The sequence below is a fragment of the Mesoplodon mirus genome (assembly GCF_964341445.2).
Source record: "Mesoplodon mirus genome assembly, chromosome: 2".
NCBI classification, from domain to species: Eukaryota; Metazoa; Chordata; class Mammalia; order Artiodactyla; family Ziphiidae; genus Mesoplodon; species Mesoplodon mirus.
In genome coordinates, this window is record NC_138977.1 from 39,103,521 (window position 1) to 39,128,852 (window position 25,332).

Genomic DNA, 25,332 nt, shown 5'->3' on the forward strand with positions numbered 1-25,332 from the left:
AAACGTGGCATTTCCATTGTGATATTATGCCACTAGGCAATGCCTCTATTCTGTCAGAAGTGTTCATTTATTACAGTTTTGCACATATGCCAGGGTCCCTCAGTAGCAGCTAGCCACCAAAGCGCTGTCCGTGGCCTGGCGCTGGGCAGAGGTGCCCAACACCGTGAAGGACGAACCAGAGCGCTCGTCAGAGCCGCCAGCTCCTCACCAGAGAGCCCCAGCGACTCCCCTCGCCCCCCCCGCCCCTCGGGGGAGCGCGCCGCGGCCAGTGCGCCGGCGCAGAGCCCGCCTCCTCGCTCGGCCTCGCCTCGCTGCCGCGCCGCCGAAGACCCAGTCCGGTGCGGCCCGCCCCAGCTCTGTCAGCTCGAGCAGGGCGGCGGCGGCGGCGGAAGCATGGAGGGCGAGAGCACGTTGGCGGTGCTCTCTGGCTTTGTGCTGGGCGCGCTCGCCTTCCAGCACCTCAACACAGACTCGGACACGGTGAGCCGAGGACCGGGGCGGGATCTGGCGTCACCTCAGAAAAGAACCCGCGCGCGCGGGCGCGCGCGCCGTCCTGTCCGCCGCTGCCCGGGTCCCGCCCGCGGGCTCCCGACGCCGCCGCCGCGCCGGCTCTGTGCAGTCGGGGCTGCCTTCTTCCGCTCCCGTGCGGCCCTGGAAGTGCCTCCGGGCGGTGAGCCTTTTCCAGGGTTAGCCCCCCCTCTCGCAACCAGTGTTTATTTCCGCGCCCCGCCCGGGGTGTCCCGCACGCCCGCATTTCTCTCTTTCAGTAGTCCCCCTTTTCCGGTTCGTCTTGGTTGTGAAGGAATAGAAGGTTCACATAGCGCTCTCCCGCTGTCGCTCGCTGGGAAGGTTGTCGGTTAACTTTCTCGTAACTACCGACAGTGGTTTTCGCAGAGAACTCAAATTTCCCCTTCAGAGCAGCTACTGTGCACGTTTGTTGAAATGGAAGGCTTGTAAAGGAATGAGAAATGATGCATCCAGTGGCTATTTTGGGGGGAATCTTAGTAGATGAAGAAGACTAATTTCGTATATTGGATAGCTGACTTTTGTTTGCATTGGTGTCAAATTTATTCAGTTGTAAGGTCTGAGCTAGTTCCTTGTCGGATGCTTTCGGTTGTAATTTAAACATTTAAGATTATCCTGAAATATTAGATATTTAAATGCTTATCTCACACTTTTGCCTAGGTTCAAAACCTCTAGGTGAAGTTAAGTAGTTTTTCAAAAAAAATACAGTACCTATTTTTAAAAACTTTCATTTTTATGAAATTAAAAAACACTGTAAAACTTTGAGTCTGAGAAGCAGTGTCCTAGAGTAAGTGCGTAGTAACTTGCTAATACGGTTTAGAGAATATCATACTGAACAAAACCTAGTGATTTCTGCTAAATTTTGTGCCCGTCATTTTATAATAAGGGCTTGCCTTATCCAAAATAGTTTTTTGGCGCAGTCCTAATAAGGTTGGAATTGCTGTCTTTCATGTATGCAATTTTAAATACGCTTGTAGATTAACACCTAGCAAAGAGCAAATATATGATGATTTAAAATGTGTGTGGCTGTAGAAATTACTGTGGAATACCTTAGTGTAAACATAACCAGTGTGGGACTGTAAGTCCTCTGTAGCTTAAAGGATTAGCGCTTGCAAAGTACCGTAGTGTTAGAGAGGACTCTGTTCCTTCGATCCTTTTCCTAAAGTCCTTAAAAGGTGGTTTGATGGAGAGCTGTACTTGCATTGTCTCTTTTCCAGGGGTTTGTATAGAACGCTAGAGTAGAGTTCTGGATTGTTCCCCTTTGATTCCAGCAAAGACTCACATTGTGGAAACATTGCTTTTGTGTTCTTCTTTTAATGAAAAAAAAAACATTTTTAACTAAAGAAGTTATAAAGACGGTAAAAAATTCATTGTCAAGCTCATTGGGTTTCTAAATGTGCCAAGAGAAATAAGTGAATTCTCTGAAACTCAAAGAGATCACTGCTATTGTGGCAAAATGTCTGCATTTTAAAAAGAACCAGGGCTCACAGCTCCTCTTTTATACAGCAGACTCTAATATTGAATTACAGGTCTTTGGTATTGTGCACATTCTTAATCTAAAAGTCCATCCTGTGTCATTTCATAGCTCAGAAGCCTCCACTGACTCCCAGAAGCATGTGCCATTAATCCAGACTCCTTGGCCGGTCATTCAGGATGGTCCATTATTGGTGCTGTTCATAGCAACCTAAGATTTCCTTACAGATGGGAGGCTTCTGTTCTCAAGCTAACTGCTCTCTCCTTGTTCCTTGAACATTGTGTTCTCACTTCTGCCTTTAAGCCTTTTATACTTCCAAGAGTGCTAAAGTCACAGTGGTATTTACAATCTCTTCTACTCGTGTTTTTTAACCTGGTTATGTTGCCCAGGTAAACTGGAATGCACCTAGTCTTTCTTTTGTGTGTGCTCCAGCTGGTGACACACGCTTGTACGTGTTGTAAAATTCTTGGGAAATACTGGTTAGTTAAGTGACTGAACTTGGTAATTCTATCAGTGTATTCCATATACTGCTTATTTTTATCCTCATAGGAAGGTTTTCTCCTTGGGGAAGTGAAAGGTGAAGCGAAGAACAGCATAACTGATTCTCAAATGGATGATGTTGAAGTTATTTATACAATTGGTGAGTCACTTATTTCTGTGTCTTCTATTTTGATAGTTTATGCTGAAAGGGGTCAGTATAAGTTACTTTTTAAATTATTAAGAAATAGATATCAGGACTTCCCTGGTGGTCCGGTGGTTAAGACTCTGCGCTTCCACTGCAGGGGCTACGGGTTCCATCCCTGGTCGGGGAACTAACGATCCCACATGCTGCGTGGTGCGGCCAAAAACTAAAACAAACAAACAAACACACCAGAAATAGGTATGAATTTTTAAAATCAAATTTTTAATTTCATTTGTTTATTTATTTATTTATTTTTGGCCGCGTTGGGTCTTCATGGCTGCATGTGGGCTTTCTCTAGTTGCAGCCAGCAGGGGCTACTCTTCGTTGGTGTGCATGGGCCCTTCACTGCGGTGGCTTCTCTTCTTGTGGAGCACGGGCTCTAGGCGCGCCGGCTTCAGTAGTTGTGGCACGTGGGCTTAGTTGCTCTGCAGCATGTGGGATCTTTCCTGGACCAGGGCTCGAACCCTTGTGCCCTGCATTGGCAGACGGATTCTTAACCACTGCGCCACCAGGGAAGTCCCAGAAATCAAATTTTAAAGGAATATATTGCACTCATTTCTCAGTTAAAGTTATGGCTATGCCCTAGTCTAAAGCAAGGAACAATATGAGACATAGGAAGCAGATTAAGATTACTGTGGGGAAAGAAGGATGAAGTAGCTCCTGTGTATATGTGAGCGGCAGAAAGATGGTCCAGCAAAAGAAAGAACCAATAAGCAAGACCAAGAAAAAAGGTAAAACAGGTTCAACAGAAATGTAAAATGCTGCAGAAAAGTTGGAAGATGAGAACGGAAAAAACTCAGTGATTAAATAATTGGAAAACTTACATAATTTCGGAAGTGTAATGGGGAAAAAGCCAGACTGCAGAGTGTTTGAGAAGTGGGTGGTGAAGCAACTGCAGCTGGTGGCAGCTGTTCTTTCAGAAAAAAGGGAAACGGAGCTTTAAAATACATAGGGAGTTTTCTGATTCTCTAACATATGCATTTTTTTCTAAGCATATATATATTTTAAAACAAAATTGGTGGTATACTTTATAAAAAATTTGGTGTCAGGATCATTTTCTCATAGTAAATAATCCTCTAAATATTATTTCTTATAACTGCATTCTATTCTCTATGGTCTTACTCTTATGACTGTTTGTGATTTTAGTTGTCCTTTAAATAAATAAATTATAATCAGAGTTGTTTCCAGTTTTTCATTATCATAAATTATACTACAGGGAACATCTTGGTACATAAATATTCTACACCTATTATAGGTAGATTTCTGGAAATGGTGTTACAGTGTCAAAGGGTATGAACATTTTTAAGGTTCTTGATCTGTATTAGCAAATTGCTTTCCAGAAAGATTATATCAGTTTATACTTGTACTTTTTGTTTGCTACTTTAAAAAGGTAAAAATGGAAGTATATATGTAAATTTAGTGTATATGTGTAAAGTAAACATATAAATTTAAACTCACTCATTAAAGTCACCTCTGTGGCAGTGACTTGGTTTCATGAGTATTTTTTCACTCATTAATACTACACATAATACACACATATAAATGTCTGTGTATTTTTATATTCATAAGTGGGATCATACTATATACATGGATAAATATCTCCAAGATATTATTAGTGCAGAGTAGTATGAATGTGTTTGGTTTGTCATTCTTTCTGATGTTTTCATATTCCCATTGTGTGAATGTACCATAACGTACTTAACCAGCTATGGATGACTTTTTATTTTTTTATTAATACAAAACAATGTAACAATGCACATTTTATGGTGCATATATCTTTGTGCCTTTGAGTATATCTGAAAGCAAAATTCCTAGAGGTAGGCCATTACCTCTTGGAAGAGTCATGTCATCTTAGACTCCTCTACAATATGTGAAAGTGCCAGGGTCCCCCTACCCTTATCACCATTAGGTATTATCACATCTTTTAATCTTTGCCAACTTGATAAGTGAAAAAAAAAAACCATTTTAATTTGCATTTCTTTTTTTTTGAAGTATAGTTGATTTACAGTATTATATTAGTTTCAAGTATATAACATAGTGATTCAATATCTTTATAGATTATACTTCATTTAAAGTTATAAAATATTGACTATATTCCCTGTGCTGTACAATATATCCTTGTAGCTTATTTATTTTATGTATAGTAGGTTGTACCTTTTAATCCCCTGCCCCATCTTGCCCCTCCCCCTTTCTAATTTGCATTTTTCAATTACAAATGAGGTTAAGTGTTTATGTGTTTGACTTTTGGGGAGACCTTTTTATTTGAAAAGAACAGGCCTGTTCCATGCTTTGACTATATTTCTGCTAGGCTATTTTGCTTTTTCTTATTGATTTGTAATGCTATAACTTAAGGAACTTAAGTCATAACTTAAGGAAATTGGCCTTGTGTCACGTGTTACACATGTTTATATTGTTTGTAATTTTATTTTCTTAATGTTTTTCTTTCTGCTCACACATGAGCTTTAAAAGCAAGCCCTTAGGAAGTCTTTTCTCCCTAATTGTAATTGGTGTGCTGCCCAAAGTATCTGACATATTTTAGGAGTTTACATAAGCAACCACTTATCGAGCAACTCCACTGTGCTAGGAGCAGTGCTAAGCTTCACGGTATCTGGCAAGTGCTGTAGTTGCACTCAAGTATTTGCTTAAATTATTTTAAAATGTTGGATTACTTTAAAACAGGTGGCAAGATCTACAAATTACTACATTGCTTTGGCTAATGAGATTTTCATCGTTTTATTATACTGTGCCTTATCTACAGCAGATTATGTTTGGCCGGTTATCAGTTAAAGACTGTTTCTGTTCAGAGGGATTTATCTGAGGGTAACATATATTTGCTAGAAGAAAAAATATCTGAAGAGGATGATAACGTTTCCAATTGTTTTAATAGCCTGAATTACTTTTATAGTAGTATATATATATAATAATATAATATCAATAGCTTTATATACATAACAAGTTATTGAAATGGTGACTTCATGTACTTTTCTCCTTAAAGATGGCCTTTGCATGTACAAAGATGCAAAGATGTCTGCATCCTTCAGATGTTTACTTGAAAAGATTCTTCAACAGCAGTTTGATATTGGGTTTCCTCACCTAGATGAAGATTCACAGATTCTCCATAATCAAACTGATGTCTTTGATTTAGGTGACAAATGAAATTGCTAGTACTCTGGGTAGGATCTCCCCAAGGAAGAGAACATCATAGTCACAGGAATTATCTGAAATAGGTGATTACTGCTACAGTGATCCTGTAAATGCTATCTGACAAAATTTGATTGTTGACACAGGGACACATAAAGATGGGCTGCCTAGAAGAATACGTATTGTCTTGATGACTTTCTGTGTGATCATATGTGAATGTCTCACTCCTTTGACTGTTCCCTACTGAATCTTGAGGGATCTGAAAGTTTGGGATGATAGAGGAAACATCATATTCATCTTGATACTTTCATGATTTGTAATGATGTCTTGTGATAGAATTTAATCTGTTTGCACAGCACCTGCAGCAACCAGAAGTTAGATGTATTTAGATGTATTATTTCTATTGACAGAAGAATAAAACTCACCTCTTCAGAGATGTTGGACTTTTTTTCTTTAGTCTACAATTAACAATGACATATCCTTTATGAAAGAACCAGTTGGAATAACAAAAGATAATTCCCTTAGCAGCTGTTTTTTATCAGTTGGGTAAAATTACAGCATAACCATTTCAGAACTCAGTGACTATAGCAAATGTGACTTAATCTTTTGTGTGGCCATCACTAAACCTATTTAGAAGGAGTATAGCATTCTGTCAGTAGTTATGAGTGAGGTTCTGGGTTTGAATTTTGCCTCCACCACTGGCTTGGGTGAGCCACTTAATCTCTCTGCCTGTTACCTCATCTTTAAAGTGGAAGGAGTGATAACATCTGTCTCATAGGTTTGTGGGGAGGAATAAACGAGATAATGGTGAAGTACATCCTGTCATGAAGTGCTCAATGTATGTTATTCAAATGATACTTAATGTGATCATAACTAAAAATTCTTTTTTTCCAGACATTCAGAAGTACATTCCATGCTATCAGCTTTTTAGGTGAGTAGTAAGAGCAAGTGAATGATCCATTGTGAAACTTATTCTCTGCAAGTGAATTTTTGAAACTAACAAAGTATCTTAGTTATAGCTGGTGGTACAGATTAAAATGAAAAGACTTTTTTTAAGTACCTGAAATTCACCTGTTCATTTTAACCCTAATAGTTCTTTCTCTGTATTTATCTGCTTCCTTTAGCTGGTCTTCACTGCCTCTCCCAGGTACCAGTTTACCTTGAGGATTGCTTTTCCTTCTCCCACCCAGTCACCTCATCACATATTATAAACTCAGCAACGCGTTCTTGTACATCAACAGCAGCCCTTTTTTCTTTTTATTCCAGTTTATTTTATCATCTGTTTCTTCACTTATATTTTTTAATGTTACCTTTTGTCTATTAACTGGTTAGGTTCTTTATCTCACCTGCTTCCTATTACTTTTCCAGGGTGGAAACTTGTACTCATAGTCCTACAGATAGTAGTAGTACTCTTAGCCCTGATAGTCTATGATATTGTTAAAAACTTTTTATTGAGGTATTTACATAGAAAGTACATAAATCAATGATGTTTCATAAAGCAAACAACTGTAGCCATAAACAACATGGTGTAGTTTTGGTGAAATAGCTTTATGATTTATATAAACCATACATGAAAAGTCAGCATTACTATCTTACAGTCACACTGTATGTACCATTTCTAAGGTTGTGTAAGAGTTGCCATGGAACATAGTGTTTAGGTGAGAAACACCATTGGTAGGTGTGACAGAAGGCTTAGTGTGGTCTTAAACTGCTGTACCAGAAAGGGGCACAGCTCCTATATTGCCTAATAGACAATGCATATAAAAAATATCTTTTGAATGAGGGACTCTTGGTGGAGACTCATAAAAAGTACTTTCTTGAGGGACTCTGGGCCAGCAATGGATTAAGGAGGGAAAGTAAAAAAAAAGAAAAAGGTGATTCAGTACCTTCTGGCAACTACCTTAAATAATTAGACCAACTTAATAGATTCTTAGAGCCTAGGAAGCCATCTGATCCAGTGATGAGAAACCCATACCTAGGCCTTGTATTTATTTATTTATTTATTGGCTGTGTTGGGTCTTCGTTGCTGCACATGGGCTTTCTCTAGTTGCGGTGAGTGGGGGCTACTCCTCATTGTAGTGCGTGGGCTTCTCACTGCGGCAGCTTCTCTTGTTGCGGAGCACGGGCTCTGGGCACGCGGGCTTCAGTAGTTGTGGCACATGGGCTCAGTAGTTGTGGTGAGTGGCCTCTAGGGTGCACAGGCTCAGTAGTTGTGGCATGCGGGCTCAGTAGTTGTGGCACACGGGCTTCAGTAGTTGTGGCTCACGGGCTCTAGAGTGCAGGCTCAGTAGTGTGGTGCACGGGCTTAGTTGCTCCGCGGCATGTGGGATCTTCCCGGACCAGGGATCGAACCTGTGTCCCCTGCACTGTCAGGTGGATTCTTAACTACTGCACCACTAGGGAAGCCCCTTAGCCTTTTAGATTTACAAAATTAGGGGATGGGGGGAAGAACTGGTTAGTGGTAGGGCAAAACTAGAAGAATCCGGATTTCTTGAGCTCTCATCCAACAGCTGTTGGATGCTGTTGGATGCTGTTTCTTTCTTGTTTTAAATCGGGTCCCCAACCCCTGGGCCCCGGACTGGTACCGGTGAGCCGCGGGTGAGTGAACAGAGCTTCATCTGCCACTCCCCATCGCTCGCATTACCACCTGAACCATCATCCCCCACCCCCAGCCATGGAAAAACCGTCTTCCAAGAAACCCGTCCCTGGCACCAAAAAGGTTGGGGGCAACTTTTTAAATGACATAGATGGAACATGTTAAAAACAAAGTCTTCTGATACCATACTTCATGGAGTCTGAGCTGGATAAGCTTTAATAACCAGTTTTATGTTTCTGATATAGAGGGTGGCAGAGTACAGCCCCATGGCCTGTTTTTATATGGACCTCTGTGAATAGTTAATATATTTTTTAAGAGTTAAAAAAAAGAACAGTGGAGGAATATGTAACAGAGACTGTCCAGCAAAGCCTAAGATATTTACTATCTGGCCCTTTATAGAAAAAGTTTGTCAATCCTGCTCTGATACATTGTTTGCAAAGTTTTCCACTGAAATACACTGTTTCCCTTACCTCAGAAATCTAGGGGGAATCTGGAAAACAGCCCACTGAAGCCTAAAACTTAGTCACTTAAAAAAAATTGCGCAGTTTAACATGAATTCTACTGTACAGTATATCTATTTCTACAAAAAAAAAACTGTCCCCCTTCCCAGAAGCTTCACATAAAAATCAGTGCTTGCACAGAAGATGTACACTTTTATCCTGTTGTTTTGTACACCCTGGTGTATTGCATTATGTCCCAGTTTGAGGAGCTCAGGAGTGGACCATCCTAGAGAAACACAGGAATAAACTCTTGTATTTAGATTTTTCATGTTGGAATAAATAGGTAAGATGGAAGGATCTGTTCAATGAGCTGAATTATCCCCCTTCGGTAGGTGGAACACTTTGTAAGTTAAAAAGAAAAAATATGTTGCCTATTAGGATATGTTTTTTACAGTTTTATGTAACTAAATTTTTCAGTGTGTAGATTAGAATTACCAGTAAAAACCTATTACAATGAATAGTATTTGTCAAAGATTTTGCATAATAGATATTACATCATAGAAAAGAATATTGTTGATCTTGATGAATGTTAAAAAGAGGAGAATATTATTTGCCATCCCTGGAGGGGAAAGAAAGCTGAAAGTAAATGCTTTAGAGTCTTTTAGAAATATTTTTCAATTCTCCCTAAATCTTTGACATTCCAACTACAGAACAGAGGTCACTAAACTAAACCAATAACTATCCTCCACCCCGCCAGCCCCCCAAAACAAAAAACAACCAACTCCTAAAGCACTTCTCTTAATTTAAGGATAGCTTTTGGAGGGCTTCCCTGGTGGTGCAGTGGTTGAGAATCCGCCTGCCAGTGCAGCGGACACGGGTTCGAGCCCTGGTCCGGGAAGATCCCACATGCCGCGGAGCAGCTAAGCCCATGAGCCACAACTACTGAGCCTGCGCTCTAGAGCCCACGAGCCACAACTACTGAGCCCACACGCCAAAACTACTGAAGCCCGTGCGCCTAGAGCCCATGCTTCACAACAAGAGAAGCCACCACAATGAGAAGCCCGTGCACCGCAACGAAGAGTAGCCCCCACTCTCGCCGCAACTAGAGAAAGACCGCGTGCAGCAATGAAGACTCAACGCAGCCAGAAACAATAAATAAAATCATAAAATAAATAAATTTATAAAAGAAAAGAATAGCTTTGGGAATTAGCAATGAATAAATTGTCTTTTTGTTATTGTGCTGCTTCATTACTCACATTACATTCTTTTGTATGTATCATTATTGTAAAAAAAAGTTTTAATGAATAAATTGTGAACTAGCTATGTGAACTTACAAATACCTGTATTGAATGGAGAGTTTGTTTTGTTATAGGTTAAAAAAAAATGTGGTACGCAAACTTACCCTTTAAAGTTCCTCCACTCCTTTTCCTTTTTCATTGCTTATGGACTGCATATTTCTACCACTTTAAGTCTGTTAACTTGAGAACTTTCTCTCCTATTTAATTTAGAACTTCATCTAACAGGCAAGTAAGTATATGGATTTTGGTTGGGTAGTTGGGCTAGGAGTAATTACAATTAAAAGTGCTAATAAAATCATTCATATTTTTAGCTTATTTGAAATGCCTTTAATTTTGGCTTTTACAGCTTTTATAATTCTTCTGGTGAAGTAAGTGAGCGAGCACTGAAGAAAATATTATCAAGTGTCAAAAAGGTATTCCCTGATTTACCTTTTGTTTTTCGTATTATATGTATTATTTTCAGCTCGTAAAAACATGTAATACTTTGACAGAACTTTTTTCGGGCCTCTCCTGTTGCGGAGCACAGGCTCCGGACGTGCAGGCCCAGCAGCCATGGCTCGTGGGCCCAGCCGCTCTGCGGCATGTAGGATCTTCCCAGACCGCGGCACAAACCTGTGTCCCCTGCGTCGGTAGGCGGACTCTCAACCACTGCGCCACCAGGGAAGCCCCTTTGACAGAACTTTTAAGCAGCATTTGTCTTCACAATGTCCTATGTAAAGCAAGTGAGGAAAGGCTTGTTCTTTCCAGAAATTCACAGGGGTTTCCCTAAAAGCAAAACTAGTCATTAAAAATCTTCATCTTGTCCTCATCCTCTTGACTATTCTGATTTACATTGGTCTCATCCTCTTTTACATTCTAACCATACCCCTTCCCAGTACCATGTACTCTAGGACTTAATCCATTGCTGTTCTTTTACTTAGCTACAAGTTACTATTTTTCCTAGTGCAGGGATAATTTCCTATACAGCACCTAATTTGGATCCTCTGTAGCCCACTTGGTGTTCAGTTAAAACTTGCTGAATGATCAAAATAGATTTTTTTTCCAAATACATTTTTTCTTGGTACTTTTTTCCTCTTAAAACTTTTTGAGGGACTTCCCTGGTGGCGTGGTGGTTAAGAATCTGCCTGCCAATTCAGGGGACACGGGTTCGAGCCCTGGCCTGGGAAGATCCCACATGCCGCGGAGCAACTAAGCCTGTGCGCCACAACTACTGAGCCTGTGCTCTAGAGCCCGCAAGCCACAACTACTGAGCCCGTGTGCTGCAACTACTGAAGCCTGTGTGCCTAGAGCCCGTGCTCCACAACAAGAGAAGCCACTGCAATGAGAAGCTCGCGCACCCTAACAAAGAGTAGCCCCCGCTCTCCGCAACTAGAGAAAGCCCACACGCAGCAACGAAGACCCAATGCAGCCAAAGATAAATAAATAATACTAACATTTGTTTAGCATGTTAATAGTTTACAAAACCCTTTAATATGATCTTAATCTTGGAACCAACTCTGTGGGATAGGTGATAACATTCCCTTATAAATTTCAATCAAAAGCTATTGGGTTCATTTTACTTACTTAGCAAACCAAGTATCCATACAGGAAGTTAACTAGTTTTCATTGGTGTTTTCTTCATTTAAATTTTGACTAAGGGTTAAAAATGTTAAGACAGTAAATGCCATGAGAGAAACTAGAGGAAGTTAAGAATTTATTTTCTTTAATCTATATTGAATAAAATTGTAGCCTGGTAACTGAATGGAAAGTAATTTAACTGCAAGTCAGTTTGCATGCTTTATAAAAGGTAAAGTGTATTCTTAAGTGTACGTTTTATTTAATATAGGCCCCGAATCTTGGTAAATATTAAGAAAGCCTTTTTTTTTTTTTTTTTTTTTTTTTGGCTGCCTTGGGTCTTCATTGCTGCGCACGGGCTTTCTCTAGTTGAGGCGAGCGGAGGCTACTCTTCGTTGTGGTGCGTGGGCTTCTCATTGCGGTGGCTTCTCTTGTTGAGGAGCATGGGCTCTAGGTGCGTAGTCTTCAGTATTTGTGGCACGTGGGCTCAGTAGTTGTGGCTCCCGGGCTCTAAAGCGCAGGCTCAGTAGTTGTGGCGCACGGGCTTAGTTGCTTCGCAGCATGTGGGATCTTCCTGGACCAGGGCTCGAACCCGTCCCCTGCATTGGCAGGCAGATTCCCAACCACTGCGCCAGCAGGGAAGTCCCAAGAAAGCCATTTTTAAGGTTGCCAGTTTTACTGCTTGATTATGACAGTAAGATACATAATAACTGTAACCATTAAGGTATACACCTGATGTTTTTCTATATTTTCTTCCAGGATGTAGTTGGTTGGTATAAATTCCGACGTCATTCAGACCAGATCATGACATTCAGAGAGAGACTGCTTCACAAAAACTTACAGCAGCATCTTTCAAGCCAGGAACTTGTTTTTCTGTTATTAACACCGAGTATAATAACAGAAAGCTGCTCTACTCATCGGCTGGAGCATGCCTTATATATACCTCAGAAAGGGTAAATGTTGCCCAGTCACTGGCTGTTTTCAGCTAACAGAAAAATGTACTCAATATTTTTATTGTACTTTTTATGGCTTACCAACTATTTTCATATATTGTTGCATTAGATTGTCACAATAACCCTTTTTAGCCTTTCTTACCGTCAGTTCTTTATATGGGAAAATGAAGGTCAGATAAGGAAATTAGAAGCCCAGTATGGAATGATGACTTGTGTTTCTGGCACTGAGGATTTGCTCTTATTTACCATAAAGTGGAAAAAATATGCATGCTTTAGGTATTGGTTGCTAAGGAATATAATGTAGAACTGAAGCCTGCATACCTGAGCAGCTTTTCTCTAACCTCTGCCAGGAAGCAGGGTGGTTCTTGATGATCCACCAAAATGAGTTAATAAGACTCCCCACAGGTTATATAGACAACATTTTCATGGAGTATGAGAATGAAGTTAAAAGAGTACCAAGGAAGAGTAGTTTTATCATTCACGGAAGATAGGATGAATCGCAACAATACTGCCTTTATTTTTACATGTGGTGATCAGTTAAAATAACCATTAAAGTATTTTTTCACAGTTATCTTACACTGCACATTTCACAGTTTTTAAAAGCTATTTGCCTCAAGTCAGTAAATTCTGTCATGGATAAGTAGTAAGGAATGGGGTTTTGTTTTTTAATCTTGTAGGGGAAAGGTAGTCTATATACTAATAAGTAGATGCTAATCTTTTACTTTATTTTAAATTTATTTTTTAAAATTTTATTTCTTTAGACTTTTTCATAGGATACCTTTAGTGGTGGCCAATTTGGGCATGTCTGAACAACTGGGTTATAAAACTGTATCTGATTCCTGTATGTCCACTGGTTTTAGTCGAGCAGTAAAAACACACAGGTGAGATTCCTCAACTGCTTCCCCACTAAACTCCTATTCATTTTTTGAAGTTATTTTTTTATTACACAAGAATAAAAATGAAAGGAAAACTGACTAATGACCACATTACTCAAGTAAACCAGACTTTTAATTTCTCATTATTTCCTTCTAGCACCTGTCCATTTATAAAATACAAAAGAGAGGGGCATTGTTGTATAGCCTACATATTTTAACATATTTATTCTAAAAATAAGGAGCTAGCCTCAAAATAATAATTTTCTAAGGCAGCAGTTCAGATTAAAGGCAAGAAATTAGATTGGATATGAAATAAAGACAAAAAATGAGGCTTTAGCCAAGACTTACTCACACTGTAGACTGCTGAGCTGTAACTTTTCTGTGGGCAATAAGGGAATAATTAATGTCAGAAATAACAACACTGGTACTATAGGATACTTACTAAGTGTAAACTTTATGAGAATAATGGACTAGATTTTATTTATTTTTCTGTTCCCACAGTGCTTAACAGTGTCTTATAGAAATTGAATACCACAGTTCATTGATACTAAGACACAGTTTTACTTTTATCTCAAATTGGGATTTTTACAAAACATGCCTTAGAATTGTTGTTCTTTTTTCTTCGTGGTATATAAAATAATGTTGCCTCTTTCAATCAATGATGACTTAAACTCGGTAAAATAATTGACTGATCCTATTGCCAAGAAAGAACCACCCCCCCTTCAGTCTTTATCTGTTTTCACTTAACCTCTTTTTTGAGTCCTGGAAATAGTACTTAGGAGGCTAAAAAGTTTGCTGAAGTGAAGATAGATAACTAGGTTTTCTGGTTGGTTTTACTTATTCTGTAAATAAGTAGGTTGACAAAATTACGGTCCCTACAAAGCCAGTAAAAAGAATCATCTATTGTTCCTCAACTACGAATAAATTTTTCATTGTATCATTAAATGAGTTCTGTACATTCTCCTGAGGAAATGGTAATATTTTACAGCTCTGAATTTTTTAAAGAAGATGGATCTTTAAAGGAGGTACATAAGATAAATGAACTCTATGCTTCTTTACAAGAGGAATTAAAGGTAAGTTAAAAAAACATTTAAAGATCACCTATAGAGTTCATATCGCATTGCTCACTGAATATATGTTTATGGATAACTTGACAGTTGATTAGACATAAATTTTTGTATTAGTTTAGCTTCAGTAACAAAGGCCTCCATCTTGGTGGGCTACGAAAACAAAAGTTTTGTCTCACCCACATTATATCTTGGCTGCAGCTCTGCTCCTGTTCTAAATGTCATGTTCATTCTAGGATCCAGCCCATCTGTGGGACATGCTCTTCTCATGACAAAGGGAAAAGAGCAAGAAAGCTGGTGGAAATTCACAACAGCTCTTAGAACTTCTGCTCAGAGCTGGCCTGTCACTTCCACTCACATTTCATTGGCCAGAGGATGTCATGGCAATAGGCAGGGATATATAACCCTTTTACAGGATAAAAAAGGGAGCAAATATTTGGGAACAAAAAAGTCTACCACAGTACTAAGTTCTACCTCGTTGTGTCCATTCAGGTCCCTTGAGGGGAAGGAGCAAGAGTGGCAGAGAGACTTGCAATGTAAGTTTGACACCTGAGGAAGGAGACAGGGAAAGGAGAATGATTGGGTAGGAAGAGCTTTAGACTGTAAGGCCTGAAAAATTTTAGCCAGGCTGATGGAGAGTCTTTGAGCAAAGGCATCCTACAGGAATAGAATTATACTGATATCCTCACTGTGCTCAGTCGGTGGCTAAGAGCAACCTAGGAGAAGCATGACCTAAGCACAAGCACAGTAGTGGACCCAAAAAGATGGCACCTGGAACTGTCAGTCAACTCTGCTTCCTGCAAATGGAGATCTGAGTAGTATATTCCATGGCCACCATACTCACCAATAGAGCACACTAAGAGAAATGGGGTTAATGCATTTTACACACTGATAATATTGCACATTGTTTTTTAATATGATAATACAGGAATTTTAGAAAATAGGAAAACATCCAGAATCCTACCATTGTAACTTAACTCTTTGCACTTTCCGATTTTCTCCAGTTTCCCCCTAATGTATACATGCTTTTACATTGTTGACAGTGATGGGGACATAGAAATTTGTGTTACGATTTTTATTTGATGTACCATTAAACACTTGCCACATTTTAGTTCTTTTTAATAGCAGTATATTTCTTAGAGCAGTATATTAGAACTCTAATGTGAAAAGTACCAACTCGGGGACTTTCCTGGTGGCACAGTGGTTAAGAATGTGACTGCCAGTACAGGGGACACGGGTTCGAGTCCTGGTCCAGGAAGATCCCATATGCCGCAGAGCAAATAAGCCTGTGTACAACTACTGAGCCTGCGCTCTAGAGCCCGCGAGCCACTAGTTAGCCTGCGTGTCACAACTACTGAAGCCCGCACACCTAGAGCCCGTGCTCCACAACAAGAGAAGCCACCGCAGTGAGAAGCCTGCGCACCGCAACAAAGAGTAGCCCCTGCTCGCCGCAACTAGAGAAAGCCTGCACGCAGTAATGAAGACCCAACGCAGCCCAAAATAAATTAACATAAAAAAAAAGTACCAACTTGAGCTAAATTAGGGAACGTAGAGGTATGTGAGAGGAACTGTAGGCAGAAGGCCACTGAGCTCTAAGAAGGAATTGGAACCAGGAGCTTGAATGCCATCAGAACTTTCTCTCCTGGAAGTTCCCTGGTGGTCTAGTGGTTCGGATTTGGCGCTTTCACTGCCATGACCAGGGTTCAATCCCTGGTCAGGGAACTGAGATCCCACAAGCCGCACCGAGTGGCCAAAAAACAAAAAAACTCTGTGTCTGCCTGTTGGTTTCCTTCGTAGTGTTTACAGATCTTGCTGTTTATTCACCCACTGGCTGACCAAAGAGCTAACCTATAGCTTCTGCATTTAATCTATTCAAGAGATTAGGATTTGCCAATTGGCTACTGTAATTATCTCTGCTTGGGTCAGCTAGGGTGAAAGTTGGTGAAAGGGTTACTGGTGAATTCTTATGGCAGGATGAACAAGTTCATGAGAAATAGGCTGGGCAGATGTGCCATGAAGTATCCACTAAAACTGGCTCTAACAACCCATTACACTATAATTGGAAATTACTTTTGATTTGACACTATTCTAAGAAACATCATCTTATATAAATTTTTGTTACTGATTCAAGATATATTCCCAAAATGAAATCACTGAGTCAAAGGGTATGAGTACTTAAAAACTGATGACACATAAGGCCATTCTCCTTTTCAAAAGTAGTTTTACAGGAATTAAAATCTTCAGTAGTTTTCTTTTGTAATAGTGAAAGTCACTTTGTTATTGGCAGTTTCTTAAATGTTTGCAATAAGTATGCATCTCAAAATAGTACAGTATTTTTTGTTTTGAAGCAGTTAAATATTTTTTTATTTCTGTGTATTATCTAGGAAATAACTTGAATGATAAAACTTTGTATAAATAGAAAGTTAATATATCTGGAAAGCATTTTGTAACCTATGAAGCACCACACAAATGCTTGTTGGTGAGTTCCTCCAGAAAATAGCAAAATAAAATAAAATTTTTATAAAGGGAAATATTTGATGTATACACATGGAGGATTTTATATTATTTGTGAACCTAGACTGTAGTATACAATTGGAACTTTATCTATGCTCTTAAATTACTTTATTTTCCAGAGTGTATGCAATAAAGTAGAACACAGTGAGAGAGCAGTAGAGAAACTACTAAAGGATGTAAACAGATTAAAACGAGAAATTAAAAAAAGAAAGCAAGCACAGATTCAAGCAACACGTAAGTAAAAAGTTCATGTCACTATCTGTGCTTTGAAGAAAATTTCTCATTGGAATTATGGATGAGCTGGTTGCACTAACTGATCAATTTGTTCACCTTAGGATTAAAAATAACTTTCATTAATACTCTTAAATCCCACTGAACAGAGAACATGGTACTACTATAGATATGCTACCTTGATGTTAAAAAAATATAACAACTTTAATTTTCTCTGAGGATATTGTGGCATATAAATTTGAAATTATCATTTCTCTTAATTTAGATAATTTGCTGATTCTTTAAAGTCTCTGACTTTACTAACAAATAGATAACTATAAAAGCTTTGTAGTGTAGATACTGTATGTTGAAATATTTGTTTGTTTCTTTAGGAGAGAAGAATGTCCAGAAAGACCCTCAGGAGAACATTTTTCTTTGTCAAGCTTTACAGACCTTTTTTCCCGATTGTGAATTTCTTCATTCATGTGTTATCTCCTTGAAAAATAGACATATTTCTAAAAGTAGTTGTAATACCAACCACCATCTCAATGTGGTAGACAACCTGACCCTGATGGTGGAATATACTGACATTCCTGAAGCTAGTCCAGCTGGTAGTGCGCTGCAAATGATTAAGCGTAAAGCTTCAGGTACAGGTGGTGGATGGCAATTCAAGAAGTCACGGCTGTTAGATATACAGAACCAACCATCTAAAACAGATACTGATAGTAGTAACCAAGAAAAGGCATCCACAGTGAGCAGCCCAGAAACAGATGAAGAGATTGAGAAAATGAACGGTTCTGGTGAATATCCACAGTCTCCTACCTTTTGATTCTTTTAGGCCGAAAGATTTTTCATCAGATGAAGGGTAAAGCCAAACACACCTATTGTTTTTACTATGTTCAGCTCTTTGCAGTAACACATAGGTAAGTTCTAGTTTATTTATTTTATAAAGTACTTTAAATTGAGTCAGTTCAGAATTTGAGTACAGAACAAAGCCTGGTAATGCAGTATGTTTGGGATCAGCAGTTGGTTAGTTAGGTGAAAAGGCCAGTTAAGTGGGACTCAAATGATACATAAATAAGGTGTCTATCGGAGATTTCACTTTAACATAAAGCAGAAGTGTACATTCGTCCAACTTCTGTTGTAGGGCCAGGAACTTTTTTATGAATGTATTGGAGTTCCTATGTAAATCAAACCCATTACTTACCCTATATAATCCTCAATTTTAGTTTCTTTAAAGAAATTTGCCAAGCAACCTAAGTACAAAATGCTACTAGGTTTTTTTCATTTTCCATTCCCAATCTTATTTATCCTAACCACACCTAATTTGACAACTATTCTTTTTTAAAAGCTAGTTATCTTTATCAAGTCTTCTCAGAGCATTTACTTGGTTTTCACTGCAACTGTAACTTTCTTTTTAATGCTCATATTCATCACTACAGAAATACAACTGATAAGGTCTGGGAACAAAATAGCTGACTCTTGGTAACGTAGAACTCAACAGGTTAAGAGTCATGGGCTTCCATGTGATTTTTAAGGAGGATGTAAAGCCCCTGTTTAATCCAGTGAGTTGGTTAAGTGGAGGTTGGTTAAGAGAGCTTTTACTGTTTGTTTTTTCTATTTGTCCTTTCCATAACAGAATTTCCCATGAAGCATACACATCACATGATGCCTTCATGCTTTACTCACTGGGTGAAATGCTGAACCCACATGTTGACTACTGCTCTTCCATCACTTATTTCCTAAATGATAGAGCAAATTCATAGCTAGTATCAAAAACTATCATCTTTTATCTATGTGTTAACATGCATTAGTTACCATGGGGTGTTTATGAAGCCCACATAATACCAGGGATGATTTGTGCAAATAATGAGTTGCTGTTGGGATTGCTTTACTAGTTACATAAGAAGCACAGGGCAGGAGAGGAAATGGGGTTCATTCTGAACCCTAATTTTAAAATAATTAAGTTTGATGTCCCAACTTTCAGGGTACTCAATGAAAAGGAGGAAAAGAATCCTTGTAGGACTTTTTTTTCTTAGTTATTCTCCATCTTTTGGCGATCAGTTTGTATCACGGGAGTAAGAGAAGATGATACAACAGATTGCCTATGGATCGGTTTATTTACAGGACACTACCAGTTCATGATAGACTAGTCCAGGAGTAAATGTTAGGTCCTGTGACAGACAGCAGCACCACTGTTCATCCCCACATAACATCTCTACATAGGGAAGAACCATAGTCCTAGCCAGGCATAATTATTTACTTGTTAGAAAATCTTCCTTAGCAATTTCAAATCCACACCCTATCGTGTGGGATTTGTACATTATATAAGCATTCCACTTTCCCGCACCCATATCCCTACAATACTATTTACAACACAGAATCTGGGCCTAAAGTACAATTCCAATACAAGTCATCCCTTCCATGTTTAACATCTCATTATCAGTGGTATGCTGTATGAGCTATTTGGGGGCCAGATATAAGTGAAAATCCCATAGTACCTTTTTTTTAATTCATATGTATGTAAAATGTAACAAGTATTAACATTTTAAATAATCTGATTTACTTAATGAACATTCTGATATGGAGAGGAAACTCCACTCTTGAAACACTTTTTCCTCATATAATTTCAAATTACGAAGAATTAAAAACATAATACTTCGTAGTTTGATAAGATTTAGCATATCAGTTCTCTACTCAAAGGTTATTAAATCTTACAGTTTGAGCCAATATTACCACCACACAACTGTAAAATAAATTTATTGATGATAACTTTATAGAATTTACTCCCTGTATTTGATGTTACAAACTTTAGGGTCTTTGAGATATGCAGGATCCTTGTATGTAACTGGCATAAACCCTGTAAAGAGATAATGAAAGTTCTTCACAAAAGATAATAAGCAAAATTTTGGTTAGCATAATTCAGTTTTTCAGATGCTCTTACCCATTATTTGAGCTCTCTTAATTGCTTTTGTGATTTCTTTTTGTTTCTTCCCACAAAGACCTATGAAAGAAATTGCTTTCTTATTCATAAAAAAATGCCAGTAATCAAAATGCATAACAATTGTCTATGTCATGGAAGGATTGGAAAACCTGTAAAGAGCCAGATAGTAACTATCTTAGGCTTTGTGGGCCATACAGTCTCTGTCATCATTACTCAATTCTGCTGTTGTAGCTCAGACACTATGGAAACTAAGCTATTTACAAAAACAAGTGGCAGATCCGATTTGGCCTATAGGCAATAGGCCCCTGGTTTAAATAATAGCCTGGGGATGATTATAGTATACTCCCAAACAGCAAAGTAATTTTTTTAAGCCCAAGTTTTCTACATGTTGTCAGCCTATAGTTAACTGAGTATAAGAAGACATGCGAAATAATTATCCTTTGGCCTAAGAAGAGGCTTTCTCAAACTACCCATAGTATCTGGTGTCATAGTAATTTGTAGCACTATTTGAAAATCTGCCAGTTTCCTTAAATAACAGAAGTAGCTTTATATAAGTCTTACCTACATTTAAGTTGCTATAATATATAGAAAACAAAATACCTGTTATGTGCCTTCCATAAATGCATCCAGTAAATGGAGAAATAAACTGGGATAAAAGCTGTTTTGAGTTATATTTGAAAAGGAAAAAAATTTACATTAATACACTTGTTATTCAATCTTGAATGGTAAATTTAAAAAAAAACCTTATGCCACACCTTCAAGTAATGTAAAGGTTTATTAATACATTTCAGACAAACTTCAAAAATATGAATAAAAACACTGAATTATGTTAATTCTATTAATAGGTCATCTTTTTAAATAACTAAAGTAACCACTAAAGTTGACATCTCTTATCCAGTGTGTCAAAAAAGTCTATACAACAGATTAATGATCATATTCCTTGAGTGCTAAAGCTGTTCTCTTGACTTTTCCACAGATAACTTTTCTCAAATACTGTTGCTTTTATAACAAGGTACAAAACATTTCATCTATCATGATAGGCTATCACATAATATCAGACTACAATGAGGTCTTCAAGATGCACAGGTACATCAGGCCGTTTGCTGTTATTTATGTTTTATTAATTTAAATTCTTTAGCACTTTCTATGTACCAGGCATCATTCTAGGCACTATGCATAATCCTAATATGTTGCATTTTAAAATTCCTTGGGTTTTCTCCCACCAAGGCAGCTATCACTTCATACTACTGTCAGTATACTTAGCTCCAGCACCATTCTCTCCCCTAAATTTGCCACTTTTAATTTGCTGAGTGCTCGACAACAGAGAAAATTACATTTGAAATAGCGATATTGGTGGTGAGGTACAGAGATCAACTTCACCAGAGGAGCTTTTCCCAAACTACTGAACTACAACTGAGAATCACTGCCACAGCGAGCTACTGTAAAGACATTTTGGGCAAAGAAAAAAGAGGAATGCTAAGCTGAATTAACAGTAAATGAGGGACAGCCAAGGGGCTCTTATTTGAATAAAACAGAGATCCTTGTATCGATACGTAGAAGTATAACGAGATCTGAAATTATGAAGTTGCTAAAACAGTCACCCTACGCAAAGCCTGTTATAAAAACTGACTTCTCTGTTGTATTAATAAAGGAGCCAAAATCCCAAAATCAAGTATCATAGTGAAGTAAAACCAGATCTCACCTGTACATTCTTATAATCTACACGTTTTCCACACAAGATACATTTTTTCAGAGGCTCCTTATAAGGATTTTCCATTGGAACAGGCTAAAGGAAAAAAAATATGGTAATATAGTTTGTGTTAACTTTGAATCGAAAAAACTTAAAATCTTAGGTTACCACATTTAAATCTCTTCAAGGGATTAGTTGTACCTTTCTTACTGTGAAAGAGAACACAACAGCTAGGCTTGTAAAGGAAAAATCGAGTATTTCAGAAAAAGATTCACCATTTTAAAGGTTTCAGTGTACTCAAACAAGTGTCTTGTTTAAGTTTGGCTAAGGAGGAATTAAGTCATGGAGGAGGATTCTGAGATAAAATACAATCTTTGGAGAAAAAAAGGGCTTATGGGAGGGGGAAAAATTCAATTCTTCAATAAATGATTCTCTCCTCAAATGCTTTGTCCAGACTGTAGGTGACTAAAAATTCTCAGATTTAAATCAAGAAAAACTTAAGCACAACAGATACCATATGCAATTCTTAAATTATAATCCCTGAATCCACCCCATATTTCTCTAGATGTTTTATCACTATTTTTCTTGTAAAAGGACAATGCAGGACTTCCCTGGTGGCGCAGTGGTTAAGAATCCGCCTGCCAATGCAGGGGACACGGGTTCGAGCCCTGGTCCAGGAAAGATCCCACATGCCGCGGAGCAACTAAGCCTGTGCGCCACAACTACTGAGCCTGCACTCTGGAGCCTGTGAGCCACAACTACTGAGCCCGTGTGCCACAACTACTGAAGCCCGCGTGCCTAGAGCCCGTGCTCCGCAACAAGAGAAACCACCGCAATGAGAAGCCCACACACCGCAACAAAGAGTAGACCCCGCTTGCAGCAACTACAGAAAGCCTGCGTGCAACAACAACAAAAAAAGCCAACGCAGTCAAAAATAATAAATTAAGATAAAAAAAGACAAGGCTTAGTGTAATACTATCAGGTTCTTTGACTACAATTTTATGGCCCCAGACTGTTTTGTAAGTTTGTGTCAGCCTTTTTCGTTTTTCTTTTTCACTACTGCCTCTAATGCTTCTATCACAAGGCCTCCCTCCTAAAATCAGTTTAGGTGTCTCCAGTATACAGATTCTTAATGTAGAAATGGCTATGAAGTCCCTGAACCGCTGTAGTTGTATGCAAAATTTCAAATAAATGGGACTGTGTGCCTTTTTCTGGGAGAGCCCATAGCTTTCATTAGTCTTAGTGGGTTTAATGACCTAAAGAGGAGCTCTAGTAATTTCCTTTACTCTCTTGACTATGGTGTGAATTACATGACCGAGATGGACGCTCAGAGGGACTAGAGGGGTTTTTCTGTTTTTTTCCAACTCCTCAAATGTTCTTAATCCAATTTACATTCAGATTACCTGTAGTGACTGTTTTCCTTCTCTACACTGCAAAGTGCTTCATATGGTCTGATTAGTGTCAGATTATCTTTGCATGTAGCAAGAAAACCTATACTGCCCAAGTCCAATGATAGTACTTGAAACCCATAAAAATACATCTACAGTTTAGAAGAGACTGTACTTAATGTCCTGGTATAAAACTTTAATTTTGATCCCGCATTTATTAAAGCAGCTGCCACCCAGCCAAAGTGATGAATAGGAGGAAGACAGAATTGAATTTGAAATGAGGAAGAGAGCCAAGGTATATGTAAACTTTGTACAATCCCTTTGTTAGGTTTTCTGCAATTACTGCATGCACCAAAACTACCTTTTTTTTTTTTTTTTTTTTTTTTTGCGGTACGCGGGCCTCTCACTGTTGTGGCCTCTCCTGTTGCGGAGCACAGGCTCCGGACGCGCAGGCTCAGCGGCCATGGCTCACGGGCCCAGCCGCTCTGCGGCATGTGGGATCTTCCCGGACCGGGGCACGAACCCGTGTCCCCTCCTTCGGCAGGCGGACTCTCAACCACTGCGCCACCAGGGAAGCCCCAAAACTACCTTTTTAAATTCCCAAAGCACATATCTAGGAAGCAAAATATGGTGTTACAGAAGCCATGCTTCTTGCTAGGAATCTAGGGATTCTCTTACTTCAAAGTTCACTTAAGTAACTACTCAATAAATTATAATTTTCCAACTCAGACTAATGATTATCATCTTAATTGTTGTTGTCCTTCAGCTGAACTCTATTCAAATAGCAAAGACATAAGAACTTGGTCGTATTTGCAAATGCTTTATTAAAAGTAAGAAAAAAATTCTTACCAGGTCCTCATTGCTGGTTACCTGTTTATATTGTGAACAACTTCTCCACAGCACTGCAATTAAACAGAAACAGCAACGAACTAATTATTTTTGTTAGCTGAGCAGGTAAGGAATGATTTTGCTTCTGTGGAGGCGAGATGAATTAAGGGACATAGCAGAAAAGAAAGGTTTTATATTCATTATACTAACAAGGTTAAATATAGGTTAAAAGTCTTCAGATTTGAGGCAGAGTTAGACTTAGGATAAATGTGCTTTCTGGGGCTTTGGGAAAAGGGCATATATATTCCCACCCATACAATCTCCCACCTGTTCCGGAAATTTATATTCCCTTCTCTCCATGGGTAGAGACAGATTTTAATGCAAACTGAAAGGCATTGTCATACCAAAGGGAAAATGAAAAGATTCTTTACAAAGAAGCACAAAGTAGATAAAAGTGCAGAAATGATAGATTCCAGGGCCCATGTCACAATTTCGCCCAGATCTGGGCCCTCAGACATCTGGAATTCGCTGCTAGGTGACTGAAAATGCTCCTTACCAAGTCTACCCGAAGATCTTGGGCAAGTCCCTGCCTCTTTTTAAGAATCACCCCATCACACTCCTCGTACGTTTTTTTTTTTTAAAAAGTACTGGGCTGTATTTCACGCCCTCTTCAGCTTTAAAATAGTAGTCACGGGCCATTACAGATTCCCATTTACCTTGGAGAAAACTGCTTAGACACCGGAGTCCTTTAGCTAACAGTGACGACTCCACCGACCTAATTAGGGCTAAGCCAAACGGCTGCAATGCTATAAAGGAGCCTAGGATATGGAGACTTTACCTGCATGAGCCCCAGAATCTGTGAGGCAGACAGCAGCCGTTACAAAGTGCGTTAACGTTCTCCTTCCTAGCCCACTGCAAAGGGCTACCATAGCTGCCATGGTTCGTTGCTCCTCCTCTTCCTTTCCTTTTTCCAAATCGTCTGGACAAGTCACTTCCGGTATGCTTCCCCTGTTGGCCCAAGTACTCGGTTCAAAGGTTCCGAAGGCGAACGTAAGGAATCCAAGGAAAGAGCAGGTGGGGATTTCTATGCACCTGCGCAGTACCTTCCCGTTCTCCTCCTCTCCCTCTTGCCGCGCCGCAAGATTGGACGAAG

At 39.0% G+C, this 25,332-nt stretch overlaps 2 protein-coding genes across 5 annotated transcripts; one reads left to right on the forward strand and one right to left on the reverse strand.

Annotated features, from left to right (window-relative positions):
- Nucleotides 1–309: 309 nt before the first annotated feature.
- Nucleotides 310–23,047, forward strand: ABRAXAS1 (abraxas 1, BRCA1 A complex subunit). 2 transcript variants are annotated; one of them, XR_014295400.1, is made up of 10 exons: nt 310–480; nt 2,549–2,639; nt 6,717–6,753; nt 10,503–10,569; nt 12,470–12,663; nt 13,425–13,544; nt 14,527–14,611; nt 17,239–17,353; nt 17,722–18,252; nt 22,558–23,047. XR_014295400.1 is itself a non-coding variant. In XM_082636924.1 (9 exons), exons 1-9 carry the CDS (start codon nt 394–396, stop codon nt 18,156–18,158), a joined length of 1,233 nt encoding a protein of 410 aa, XP_082493050.1. In that variant the 5' UTR covers nt 310–393; the 3' UTR covers nt 18,159–19,930. The 2 variants fall into 2 exon arrangements, 1 of the variants encoding a protein (XP_082493050.1); XM_082636924.1 differs by lacking the exon at nt 22,558–23,047 and having other exon boundaries at nt 17,722–19,930.
- Nucleotides 20,072–25,312, reverse strand: MRPS18C (mitochondrial ribosomal protein S18C). Of its 3 annotated transcripts, none has more exons than XM_082636939.1 (7): nt 25,272–25,312; nt 25,018–25,187; nt 24,201–24,253; nt 21,976–22,059; nt 20,874–20,931; nt 20,274–20,333; nt 20,072–20,189 (listed from the first exon to the last, which is right to left on the reverse strand). In XM_082636939.1, exons 2-7 carry the CDS (start codon nt 25,115–25,117, stop codon nt 20,113–20,115), a joined length of 432 nt encoding a protein of 143 aa, XP_082493065.1. In that variant the 5' UTR covers nt 25,118–25,187; nt 25,272–25,312; the 3' UTR covers nt 20,072–20,112. The 3 variants fall into 3 exon arrangements, with proteins under 3 accessions (XP_082493065.1, XP_082493067.1, XP_082493066.1); XM_082636941.1 differs by having other exon boundaries at nt 25,283–25,300; XM_082636940.1 differs by lacking the exons at nt 20,874–20,931; nt 25,272–25,312 and having other exon boundaries at nt 25,018–25,219.
- Nucleotides 25,313–25,332: the final 20 nt, after the last annotated feature.

Excerpts from the sequence above, each read along its gene's own strand:
- ABRAXAS1 (XM_082636924.1), top strand. The coding sequence starts at position 394 with ATGGAGGGCGAGAGCACGTTGGCGGTGCTCTCTGGCTTTGTGCTGGGC. Across the intron at positions 13,545-14,526 it reads CGAGCAGTAAAAACACACAG|CTCTGAATTTTTTAAAGAAG; the intron begins GTGAGATTCCTC and ends AATATTTTACAG. Across the intron at positions 14,612-17,238 it reads CTTTACAAGAGGAATTAAAG|AGTGTATGCAATAAAGTAGA; the intron begins GTAAGTTAAAAA and ends TTTATTTTCCAG.
- MRPS18C (XM_082636939.1), bottom strand. The coding sequence starts at position 25,117 with ATGGCAGCTATGGTAGCCCTTTGCAGTGGGCTAGGAAGGAGAACGTTA. Across the intron at positions 20,932-21,975 it reads TAGATTATAAGAATGTACAG|CTTTTATCCCAGTTTATTTC; the intron begins GTGAGATCTGGT and ends AACTCAAAACAG. Across the intron at positions 20,334-20,873 it reads TTATGGAAGGCACATAACAG|GTCTTTGTGGGAAGAAACAA; the intron begins GTATTTTGTTTT and ends TTTCTTTCATAG.